The 12,736-nt window shown below is 39.0% G+C and overlaps 2 protein-coding genes across 2 annotated transcripts; both read right to left on the bottom strand.

Annotated features, from left to right (window-relative positions):
• Nucleotides 1–2,967: 2,967 nt before the first annotated feature.
• Nucleotides 2,968–8,801, bottom strand: sephs3 (selenophosphate synthetase 3). The gene is made up of 8 exons (XM_060893694.1): nucleotides 8,399–8,801; nucleotides 7,576–7,679; nucleotides 7,314–7,421; nucleotides 6,296–6,450; nucleotides 5,866–5,956; nucleotides 5,634–5,733; nucleotides 4,857–5,069; nucleotides 2,968–4,752 (listed from the first exon to the last, which is right to left on the bottom strand). Exons 1-8 carry the CDS (start codon nucleotides 8,679–8,681, stop codon nucleotides 4,463–4,465), a joined length of 1,344 nt encoding a protein of 447 aa, XP_060749677.1. The 5' UTR covers nucleotides 8,682–8,801; the 3' UTR covers nucleotides 2,968–4,462.
• A 1,319-nt stretch (nucleotides 8,802–10,120) lies between these two features.
• Nucleotides 10,121–12,161, bottom strand: ssr4 (signal sequence receptor, delta). The gene is made up of 6 exons (XM_060893901.1): nucleotides 12,003–12,161; nucleotides 11,572–11,690; nucleotides 10,885–10,959; nucleotides 10,708–10,797; nucleotides 10,499–10,564; nucleotides 10,121–10,396 (listed from the first exon to the last, which is right to left on the bottom strand). The coding sequence occupies exons 1-6, from the start codon at nucleotides 12,052–12,054 to the stop codon at nucleotides 10,292–10,294; spliced, it is 507 nt and encodes a 168-aa protein (XP_060749884.1). The 5' UTR covers nucleotides 12,055–12,161; the 3' UTR covers nucleotides 10,121–10,291.
• Between the last annotated feature and the right edge of the window lie 575 nt (nucleotides 12,162–12,736).

Genomic DNA, 12,736 nt, shown 5'->3' with positions numbered 1-12,736 from the left:
GAGCTCCTGGATAAAGTGGCCTGTGGTTGGAACTTCCTTTCTTAGCTTAAAAATCACATAGTGGCTTCACAGATTCTGAAAAAGAAATCCTCAGCCTCTCCATCTTTGTGTTCTAGAGGGAGAACTGGCTATATTTCATTGTAAACTGTGCTTTCAAGTTTACTTTGAAGTCAAAATAAATACAATCATTCATCTTCAGTATGTGCTTTATCCTGGTCAGGGTTGCAAAGGATCCAGAGCTTATCACACAATATCACCACACACACAAACACACACATAGCCAGTTAGCAGGATTTAGCAACAATGCAAAGGCCACAGACACTTTTTGTCCAGGATAAATTTAATGCTGTACTAAATTATTCTTTGGAAACCTGGATATGACAGCTGTCAAGATGTCATATGGAGAGTATTAATTTATGATGCTGCAATACTTTTTTACAGGTTATAGCTTATCCTGTTTTCATTAAGGTCACTTTTACTGCTGTGCATGAGTAAAATATGAAGGGAATGTGAAGGGAAAAGCACAGGAGGTCTGCAGGCCTGTCATCTGGGTTTGCCATTGCTATTTTATTACAGACATAATGAAAATGAAAATGCACTTGAATCATACTGTGGTCATAAAAAGTTTCTTTTAACTAGTTTAGATCCCTCTGAGACCCTGTATCTTCTGTGAGGAGATCATTTTTACGTGCACAACTCCCTGTTTTAGGGCACTTTTAAAGTTTTGTTGTTTCCAAGTGCAGTTACAAATAACAATGGGATATTAAAAATATACACCAAATATTCTAGGTCTCAGGAGGACAATCATTATAGCTTCATATCAAACTTGGCAAATTATTTCAATACAATTCCAACCACAAAAAAGCATGTACTAACCTCCCCTGATCAGTACTGATCCAACATGATTTAGAAATAGGGTTTGGTTTTAATAATGGCTTTGAATAATCTCTACAGTTATGACCATGTAGACAACTAGAGTCCAGTGTCACAGAAACCTTAAAATACACTATATGACCATAAACTGACCATCACACACATATGTGTACATTCTCCAAACTACATAATTTGCAAGCATAGATTTACTTTTTCATGCTTGACCAAAAATACTGAACTCATTTGGGATGAACTGGAACACTGATTGCAGCCCAGACAATCTCACCTAAAATCAGTGTAAGACCTGACTGATGCTCTTGTGGCTGAATGAGCACAAATCCCCAGTGAACACATGCTGTACTACAATAGAAGACACTAGACCACAACTTGACCACAAGACCTCTGAAGGTGTGCTGAGTTATCTGGCACCAAGATGAAGCAGTAGATCCTTTGGGTCCTGTAAGTTGTGAGGTTTGACCTCCATGGATCAGACTTGTTTGTTCAGCACATCCCATAGACTCTCGGTCATATTAAGATCTGGGGAATTTGGAGCTCCAAAATCTAGTGGAAAGCCTTCTCAGGAGTGTGAATGGTATTAAAACAGCCAAGGGAAAATAACTCTGGAAGGGAATGTTCAAAAAGTACATGAGGGTGACATTCTCAGGTGTCAACAAACTGTTGGCAATATGGTTTCTGGAAGAAAAAAAAACACTTCTTCATTCTTTACTTAATTGTAGTGTTAAACAATAGGGATTTGGAGAAAGAAAATATTTTTGAAGCTGTGACAAGCATTACATCTGGTTTTCTCAGCTTTTGAAAACTGAAATTATTGTTTATAACATTATGTGTGAGCTGAGACTTGTTCAGGCATTGTGTCCAAAAGAACAATTTTTCATGAGGCTATTATCTGGAACAGCAGGCCTCTTAACAAGGGTCAACTAGCGGTGAAGGCAACCAAAAAAGCAACCCCTCTCTCTCTCTCTCTCTCACTTATATATATATACTATCATATAGTATTACATTAATTACAACACATTATTCAGAACAAAAAGATTTGATTTATTTAAGTCTACTTTATAATTTAATTTAGATTTACACTGAACACGTTAATTAATTAGGAGTTTAGGAAGATCTGATAATTTGTACAAAGCACTTAATACACTTAATATCACAAATTCATGATTTTACTTACTGCTTATGAAATATACTATATTCTATAGACTCCACAAGATCTCTGAAGGTGTGCTGTGGTATCTGGCATCAAGACATTGGCAGAAGATCCTTATAAAGTCCTATAATGTTGTGAGATTGGGCCTCCATGGATCAGACTTGTTTGTCCAGCACATCCCACAGATGCTCGATCAGATTGGGGAGTTTCGAGGAACAACTTGATCTTTTTTCTTCAAAAGACTGCACAAGGAATTCTTCCCATAGTGCATTGTGTTGCCCCGTCATGCTCAGGTAATCATCACAAACACACCCAGCAGTCCAGATGATGTAGAAAAAAGATGTCCACGTGATGTGCTTAAAATTTGATTTAGATGTTTATTATTTCTGCATTACATTTTCTGTATTTATCCTACAGAAAAAAAAATATTTTTATGTCAAATAAGGGTAACGAAAACACCATATTAAGTTACAGACCAACGAAGGCTGGTGGGTTTTGTTTGCAGTAAAGTGCAACAGTCTCCTGAAGAACTGACAGATTCCCCTGTTGTTGTTTTTTTTTTTTTTTTAAAGCAAAGGGACAAATATATATATATATATATATATAATGTGTGTATGCATGTGTGTACGCATGGGTGTGTGCTCGTTGCCAGGCCAGACAGGTGTGAGTATTAGTTCAGTACATAGCACTACTGTCATCAGTTCTAAGCTTATAAGGTCACGTGTTCATGCGGACACGGGCCAGGCCTGATGTCTGGACTGCACGTGTGCATGAATCCATGTAATACACGTAGCAGTGTGAATGATCAGATACTGCAGTCTGCTTCCACCTTGTGGTAAACACATCACAATTACATGCATAGCATACATCTGTTAGGTGCTCAAGTACAAAATACATCACTGAGTGAAGAAGCAAAACAGAGACAGTTTACACAAACTCCTTGATCAGTTTTATTATCTTAAGATGACAGTAAATCAGGACAAAGCCTGAGGCAGCTGAACAGATGAAGCAGACCAGTTCCCACCCTTCCTTACAAATAAACATCAACTTCTCCCTTCCCCATTGGCTGGGGTTTAACAGGAAACGCATCATGATCAGGAAGGTTGAGTGCTTTTGATTTACTGCAGCCGTTCAGCTGATGCCTTTGGGATTCTGGCCTCGCCCACAGGACCAAAGAGAGCTGCTCAATCCTCTCTTCGATACACAGCGAGGACTCAGACATCCGATTTTCCAATGATCAAAATGAGAATGCTAGCACAGAGATAGAAGTGAGAAAGACCTCTGCATTAAGGGGAAGACAGGCTTGCCATGATTCTAAGCATCACACAAAACCAAGTGCACGCCTCCCAAAAGCTACTGCAGCCCAAATACACGATGAAAGAGATGCACCATTACTAGCTAAGACTTTAAAACATCAACAATAACCTCAGTACAGATTCACAGCACATAATCAAATGCAAAACATTTCACAAATTAATACTAACGAACATGTTTCAGAAACCTAAATGAATGTCTAACAAGTCATTCAACCAACACAGACAGCTAAAGACCTTCAGAAGAAAGTCAAGCTGATCAGAACTAAAACAAGGGCACCAGCATGATCAGATAATTAACATTAATTTGGTTGATTGCATTCAAAACTATGACACACACAAATTATATAATTAAATATCAAATAAATTAAATTTGCCAGTATTAAATATCTTCAGCAATACATTTGGCTTGATTGTAATTATTTGAATTCCCCAAGATTTGCTGAAAGAATGTTTTCCAATGTATTTAATTGGCTCCGATTGTCATAAACAAGACGCATTTGATCGAAAGTGTCTGGAATTTTTATCAATGTGATGGAAAAGTGAAAATGGCTCTAATCAGTTTCAATTTCTCAATTAACGCTTGAACTGCCTGGTAAACATTCTTTCAGCAAAACCTTTAACCCAGTTCTAAAATGGGAGGAAGCGTTTATGAGTTTAACAGAATTGAAGAAGATGGAAAAAGACAAAAAAATACAAGGACAAGCAATCCATTCCACCTCCCACCAGGTAAAAAGAAAATTTTTGGTCTGTTGCTCTCAACCCATTGGCTGAACAGGGAGATGAAATGAAAAGCAGTGAGAATGCACAGCTCCCCTCTCTCATTCCCTCCGAATCACACAAGCACCCTATCACACACTCACTCCCTCTAACACGCACACTCGCTCGCTCGCTCTCACACGCACACACATTCGCTCTCACAGGCACAGACGTGCGCTCACATGCTCACACAAATTCCAGTCTTACCAGCACAAACTACATACCACACATTTCACACATTACCACCCTCAATAACTTGCACAACCGGAGTAGCCACACCCACAGAGAGAGGTGAAATGTACAAAGCACAAAAATGAACCGTGAGCATGAGCTTGTGTTAGAGGCTGTGTCACTGCGCCAGGCTGGGCTGAGGTTCCGCTGGGCTGCTGCAGGTGTTGGTGGCTGCGGCGGTAGTGATAGTGTTGGTGATCTCCTGCTGTGTGTTGCCTGCAGCAAGGCCACGATATGGCACCTCAATGATGCGGGGCTTGTCGATGATGCGAGCGCAGCGGCTACCCTTCTCCACGATTCCAATTATCCAGGCCTGCTGTCCATCGCCCAGTGAGCTCGTCCGGCTCGCCTTCATCTCAGCGCAGAAACGTGCTGCCTGCTCTCGCGGCAGACAGATCAGCAAACCGCCTGAGACGCACAAGGGGAAAGTGTCTAAAAAACTATAGATTACTTTATTCATTTTATCTTTAGATTAAAATACATAGATTAGTTTTTTTTCCTCAAACCCTGACCTGAGGTCTCGGAGGAGGTGCCATGCAGAAGGCCAAACAGGTTTCCCCCAGCTTTACTGACAGCAGCCATCTTAGCAAGAATTGGCAGGTTGTGGATAACAAAGGCCACTTCATTACGCTGCTGCTTGGCCAGGTTCCGTGCATGTCCAATGATCCCGAAGCCGGTGATATCAGTGGCAGCATGTGCATTGAACTTGTGCATTAGAGCAGCAGCTAAAATAACATGAAAATATCACAGAAAATGAACCCTCTGCATTTAACTGAGTGACTTACAAGCTGTCAACTGTAATTAGGAAAGATAATTAAAAATGTATCTAAAGCAGTCCTGGAATACGCCTGCACTGCACATCTTCACTCGAACACATTTAAATCAGCGCAGACTTTTAATTAACCACTGAGTGCGTTCGAAACATTAAATGAACAGTTCCAGAGTGATTTCCAATTTTGCTGCAGGGAATCAAAATATTAAACGCGGATGCGGTGCCGTTTACTGTAATGTATTCCACTGCTCAGTAAAAGTTTTGTTGTTTCAATGTAACAAAGCCAGGAAAATGAGATGAAGAAACAGCTTACGGTAACATTTGTGAAAAGATTTTTTTTGGTCTATTAAACATGTTGAGTTACAGAGACATGATGATGGGTATTACTCAATAAGGCACAATATGGTATAAATAATATTCCCATCAAATGCAGTAAAAACATCAGGCTTGACTGTAGTGAAGCTTAGTACATATGAGACATTATGAGAATTATTTTCATCATTCTCTGCCATATTACCAGTGCGGTTAAGGGTAGCCATGTTGAGCATGGCCTCCTGATAAGCGTGCTGCACCTCCTCCTTTGAGATCACCAGCTTGATCTTGTTCCATTTTTCTGGCTGAGAGAATGAAGACAGAAATTGAGGAAATAATTAGAAACCACCACAAAGTAAACTACCACAGACCAGAGCATAATGTGTAAAGATGATAAAAAATAAATAAATAAATAAAATTTAAAAAAAAACTTGTACTATGTTCAGCCACTGATGAGCGTTGACAGCTACTTGGGTCCCAAGAGGTTTTGTCAGAACAAGCACGTCGCCTGGTACAGCACCATCTGGCCTGCGCAGAAAACGTAGAAGAAATGAAACTTTGTCATTATGGATATTTCACATACCATCAAGGATTTTAATATAAACAGTGTAATATAATGTCCTAGAATATTTTCACTCAAAACATGACATTTTTTTTTGCCATCGAGCTCCTTAGACAAGTACTTCAAATAACATTCTTAAAATGTATTTAAGGGCAAGCATGTTAAAATGTATTTAAGGGCAAGCATGTTAAAATGTATTTAAGGGCAAGCACATTATGCAAATGTACAGTTACAGGTGATGCCCTCTCCCTCACACACACACAGTATTTAAATATATAAGCAATATTCCAAGTAAAACCACTCACATGATGAAATCAGTAGGTGGGCACACTACCGTGGCTACGCCCCCTATGATGATCCAAGGATTCACAACTGTTTGTCCGCCTGTCACAGACGTGCCTCCCTCTTCAGCTGCATCACGAAACCCTTTCATCATTAAGGGCATCACCTGTTCTCTCTCCTATAACAAAAAGACCACGAAAATAGATATGTAAAATAGATAGCATGAATCATGATGGTGCTTTAATTTAGCTTGTTCAAGTATATTTTAACACTTCATTTAGCTTAAATACATATCATTTTAAATACAAAAGCAGGAAAATGAGGACTTGGTTCCTCGGTTTACTTAACGCAACTCTAAAATTGCACAACATTGCACAATGCATTGCCTTTCAGGCAAAGGACAGAAGGTTTCAAAGCTTAGATAAAAAGCTGTACAAGCAAACAAGAGTCATTAAAAAAGTGTCCATTCTGTAAATGGAGGTTTATTATAAGGAGCTCTGTGGAAAAGCGGTTAGTTGCAGTCACCAGCAGCAGCTCCTTATTGCAAATTCATCTAAGCTGACAATCATATTAGTCTAAGTTATGAATATGGTGCTTGTGACTAGACTAGTAAATCATCAAATATACCTGTTAAATTGAGCCTTTATTTACCTATTATTATGAATAGAAACTTTCCCCACAGGAAAATAGCTAAATAAAGTTGTTTTGAAGACAATTTGGGGTGAACAGCAAGATGTTTGAAATGCCAGAGTCACATGATTACTGCAACACAACTATTACACCACAACTCTTCCTTTTCTTTCATAAAGTGAACAATGTTTAGTTATTGCAAATGAATACAAATAGTTCTGTTGCCAAGATTACACCATAGAGTGTTAAGTATGAGCACCCAACACAGAGGGGATTTCTTTAACATTATAAATAAGCACTGGGCAAAAGCATTATGCAAAACTACAGGTTTCTACAAACCACAAAATCTACTATTATTCTGAATACAGGTGGTGTGCGTGCATGCGTGCATGTGTGTGTTAGACATCTCACCTTCTCGCTCATCCTCTGACTGACACTCAGTAGCATCAGCATGTTGTCACATTCAGTAATTCCCATGGCGTACAGATCACTCAGTACATTTGCACATGCTATACGACCCTAGAATGTGAATAATGATTAATTACAAGAGCAAAGTTCAGCTCGATGCATGATGTGTTAACATGAAATAAGTAACCGATGCAATGTTAATAGATGAATAAAGACAATGTGCACAGTTGAAGAAACATGGCAAGATTTCTATAGTAACACTTACCATCATGTAGGGATCTTCAACTAATGGATAGAAAAAATCTGTAGTCTGGATCAGGGACAAACCTCCATGCCGCAAAGGAATGACACAAGAATCCATCCCAATGCCTGCAACATACACATGATTTTACATGAAATTTTACATGTTATCATTATGAAGAAGCCACAACCTTTTCCTTCAAGCTGGTTTGCTTGGAAAAAACAGGCTGTTGTCAAGCTGAGTGTTGATGAATTATTTCTTCAGTAGTGCATAGTTCAAGTGTACTGGATCACACCAGTCAGAATAAAAAACAAAAACAAAATACTGATTTATTAAATTAAAAAAAAAACTATATATTTGCACATAAAGTTGTTATTTATTATTTATTTGCACTACCATGCACTTCTCCCACTTTATGTACATAACTGATCAGTCATATATTCTGTATTCAAATTTAATACTCATACTGTCTATATTGTATCACATCGTCTGTATTGTCTTGTATAGTACAGCATAGTGTTATTTATGTCTGTACATTTGAGAGTCACAAACAGCCGGAACCAAATTCCTCATGAGTGTCTTTAAGCACTTGTAAGCAATTTAACAGCTTTAACAAATAGCAAACTATTTATGATAAACAAGAACATCTCTCGTTGTCATAGTGATGGTGGAGGTACAGTGCAGCCTGCTACACACCATAATATTAACCAGGTGTATATTTATGAAGAGGTAAACAGGTAAACCACTACAATAAACGTTTATATTGAAATTCTTTAGTATTTATGATAAGCTGCAGTACAACTTTGTCCTTTACTGCAGTTATGTGGTGTAGTGTAGCCTGACTCACCTAACCGGGGACCGTGTGAGACTGAAACTAGCTGACTGAAGTCTGAGGCCTCGTCCCCGGCTCCTGTCTCCGCTCCGTCCGGTCCTGCATGAGCGTCGGGCTCCAGTCCCTGCAGGAGCTTGAGCAGAGTCTCCTGCGGGACTTTGCACCCTCATCCCTTCATATCGGAAAAGGCCGTGAGTCGAAAAGTGCGGTCCAGTCCATGGGTTTCTGGAGCCTGGTAGCCGGCCGGGTAAAAGGCCGAGAATCCTGCCGAAGCGGACGACGGTGGTGAAACGGACATGTTTAAAGCTCTCGGCAGTTAATCGCCTCTCATTCAGATGGTGAAATAACGAACGGCGTGGACTAGTAAACGCCGTTTCCTACCAGGAAGTGAACACGGATGATGTAAAAACGGTTGTAACATATTAGCTGTCGTGTACAAGGTTTAATCTCAAATTAATTTCTACTGAGAACGTAGTGTGCTACAAAGGGAGCATGAACCATTATGTTACACCCTATATAGTGTACTTATATAGGGAGTAAGCAGGCATTTGGGATAGAGTCAGAAACCGTTTTCGGTCGATACCATCCATTAAAGCCAAACACAGGGAGTTATCAACCAATTGCGTATTTTAAACTAAAAACTTATTTATCTTTATACATTTTATTTCCCTTGTTAGCAAACAAAATACAAAATCCTACTTGATAAAAAATAACCTTAGACTAAACAGATCATAATCGGTAATGTATGATCTTACCCAATCCCCCCCGTTTTTTTTTAAATGGTATTGACCAGCCATTAGCCGGGCAGTAGTGATGGGAAGTTCGGTTCTTTTCCGCGAACCGGTTCTTTCGGACAGTTTGTTTTAATGAACCAGTTCAATAATCCAGTTCACCAGTTATTTTACGTCCTGACGTAATGACGTAATTCACAATGACGTAAATTCCTTCATCCCGCTTATGATTACAAAAGTTCTTTGTAATCATAACTTTAGTTGAATACGTTTCTTACATTTAAGTTTTGCAACTAAAACACGCAGTACAGGCATTACAGGCAAGATGTAAAGTTAATAAACTAACCATCAACTTACAAAAACTTAAAAAGAAAGCATAATTTTGAAATGTTTCTTTCGCTCCATCAGTTGTTTCAAAAACTAATGCAACTTAGTTAAACACTCATACGTTGATAAGACATTAAATCATAACCATTTACATTTGTTACTGTATCAGTTCAGTGATTTACGCATGCGCAGTATCAACAGCTCATCGGTTCTCGGACGCGTCCGAAAGAAACAGTTCTCAGTTCTGCACCTATGATTCGCTGTATCGGTTCAGTGATTCATGCGCAGTATCAACAGCTCGAGCTCAGTTCTCTCAGCACAACGTGTCTCAGTTCAGTGTACAGTAGTTACATATACTCCGGGATATTAGTTTATTTAGAGTCGGAGGGGCTGTCAGGCATGACCTAAAGTGAGTAACTTTAGTAACTTGTGGATCAGCGCTGACTCAAGACGCGAACTGTTTAAAACGAATCAGTCCGATTTGGTGAACTGGTTCGTCCAGTTCACTAAAAAGAACCGGTTCAAAAGAACGATTCGTTCACGAACTGGCCAGCACTACCAGGCAGTTGGAACAAACCAAAACACATGAAACTATTATTTTACTAATTGAAATGTTCAGCAATGACTAGCTTTAAAATTTGTGCTCGTCTGATGGCAAAAAAATAATAATCTGACAGCATTAAAAATGTTCATTTTTATTCAATGAATTTCATTGACAAGCAGATATTCATAAATCCAGAATGAGATAATTACATAAAAAAAAACTTGCTGGTACAAGAAATACTTAAAGGCTGTTATGGAGTATTTTTACATGACCAAGTTTTTACACAATTTTAGCACTTGATATATTTTATGCCTGAATTGAACTTTTAGTGCTGTAAGCCAAATAGTATAGAACAATGCCAATGACAGCTGCCAGGACCTCAGATGACACCCAAGGACCACTCCATGCACCCTGGAATAAAGACAAAGCATAGTTTCGATCGAAAGGTGGTTTAAACAGCAGTACAACGATGCTTTTATGTCCACTGAAGACGAAAAGTACAACGTTACTCACCCTGTGCTCCACATTGACAGAAAACAGAGGCTTGATAGCTTCTACATCTTCATTATTTCTCTGGGCCTGAAAAAATACAATATTTATCATCTACACCATTTATGAAATTGGTGGCTTTATAGATTCCATTTGCAACTACTCCGTCATAGCAAACACCTTCTTTCATATATTAAACATCTGAAATAAAGATTTGAATCAATTTGCCACACCTTACGCAGGGTGCTGTAAGCTTCCTCATCAAAGAACTTCACTTGGTATGTGCCTGAGCTGGCTTCTTTGTGGGGAACACTCCAGGAAACCTGCAAACAAAAAATAATCAGGTGAATTGTGTGTAACAAAAGCAAGTCATGTGGGTTTAATACGAACCTACATATGACATCATGTACCTGATATTTTCCCACATCCTGACCTCTGGTCACAGGAAACTGTTTGCCATTAACGTCTGCGTAGAGGGCGACACTCTAGTGACAGAGAGAGGCAGAAGAGCTTGCTTAGGTTATGGTGCAGATTGATTTGGTAGTAAGAGGTACTGGAGGAAAATAGTTAGAAGATTTGGCTTTAGCAAAAGTTTATTAAATTTTCTGAGAAAACATATTTAGACAATAGAACCGCCAGTTTGAAATGCATGTGTGTGTTTGCATTTGCCTTCTGTCAGTCTTTTTATAAACACTTTACAGGCCACTGTAATGCAGGGGGGCAGAGATTTCTAACCATGACCAGAAATCATTCCAATGTCACACTGACCTAAGCGTTACAAATCTAAGCTTGGGTGGGGGAAAGGAAAATCTTATATAATGTACCTTAAAGTTCAACATGGACACAATAGCAGCTGGGAATCTAAATCTCATCTACAGTTGTGTTACAGAACACAAAGTTTACATTTTGTGGACCTACATTTTTCCACAATGAATCCTGGAGAAAAATAAATTTAAAAAAAACCCACACACTAGGGTTACCTTAATAATGATCATCAAATTCAGACAAACTATTTAACCAGAGTCATCCAGCTGGTAAATGTTTAAAAAAGGTGTACATAAAGCTGATTTCAACACTGTATTTATTTATTTATTTACCTGTGCTCCATTTCCACAGGCCAGGCTCAGCTCGACAATGAAGACTGTCTCAGAGGAGATCAGGGCATCGGCTGTAGTGTATGATGAGGTGGAGATCACTGGCTCTGTGCAAGTATCAGCTGGGAGAAGAGACACATATTGTTTACAAACATGAATGTTTTATCCAAAGCCATGAAACAGCCCCATACTAAATAAGCCTGGGATTCCACTATAATCACCTATTCACACACTGCAGAACTTTATAAGTCTATCTGAAGGTTAAATGAACTTTATTGTACAGTACAGAAAGGTAATGTAACAGAAACAACTTTATTATCAGACTTTACAGATAAACTACCGGATGCTTTAAGTTTATCTTAATAACGAATAGTTTTGAGATTTACGCTGAAATGTCACAAATAGTAAAATATAAACCATAAAAACATATCCACCTGCACAAAGAGCCAGACAGAAAGCCAAAACAGCTACAATTATTCGCCTCATTTTGCTTTCTTAGTTGGTCGCGAGAACCCAAAGCAAAGCGACTTCAGGCAGGAAAGAGATGAGCAGTCGGAGGATCAGCCAATGAAATGCACAGACACGTCATGTTTCTGTGTATGGTGTTGGTCGGGTTTAGAGAGAGCGCCCTCTGGGGGAAGCCGCCGAAACTACAGCAACACAACGACAAATAAGTCTGGAAAACATAAGTATGGCACATGAGAGACGAGACTAATTACAAAAGTGCCACACACCGACCTACCTGACTGACTGAGAGAGAGAGAGAGAGAGAGAGAGAGAGAGAGAGAGAGAGAGAGAGAGTGTGTGTGTGTGTGTGTGAGAGAGAAAGAAATAGAGAGGTGTATATATAAGGAGAAATAGATAGAGAGAGAGATAAATAGATAGAGATAAAGAGAGATAGATATAGAGATAAAGAGAGAGAGAGAGAGAGAGAGAGAGAGAGAGACTATATGTTCCCCTTGAGAAGTCCTTACTGCAGTAAATAAATCTTTGTATTGTAATTGCACCTGCCAGCTATTTAGTTGAGGTTTTTAGGATCTTCCTGCCATCTTTCCTGTTGTAGGATGAACATAATGCAACCGGTGTTCAGATCTGGACACGAGTGTATTTATCATCAACCATGCTGACATTCTTTCAACATGATGGTAGGGTACAGGTCAGTAATAAG

The sequence above is a fragment of the Tachysurus vachellii genome, chromosome 19 (genome assembly GCF_030014155.1).
Source record: "Tachysurus vachellii isolate PV-2020 chromosome 19, HZAU_Pvac_v1, whole genome shotgun sequence".
Taxonomy (NCBI): Eukaryota; Metazoa; Chordata; class Actinopteri; order Siluriformes; family Bagridae; genus Tachysurus; species Tachysurus vachellii.
This window is presented reverse-complemented; position numbering and strand designations above follow the sequence as displayed.

Excerpts from the sequence above, each read along its gene's own strand:
- ssr4 (XM_060893901.1), bottom strand. The coding sequence starts at position 12,054 with ATGAGGCGAATAATTGTAGCTGTTTTGGCTTTCTGTCTGGCTCTTTGT. Across the intron at positions 11,691-12,002 it reads CTGTCTGGCTCTTTGTGCAG|CTGATACTTGCACAGAGCCA; the intron begins GTGGATATGTTT and ends CTCTTCTCCCAG. Across the intron at positions 10,397-10,498 it reads CTGTCAATGTGGAGCACAGG|GGTGCATGGAGTGGTCCTTG; the intron begins GTGAGTAACGTT and ends TCTTTATTCCAG.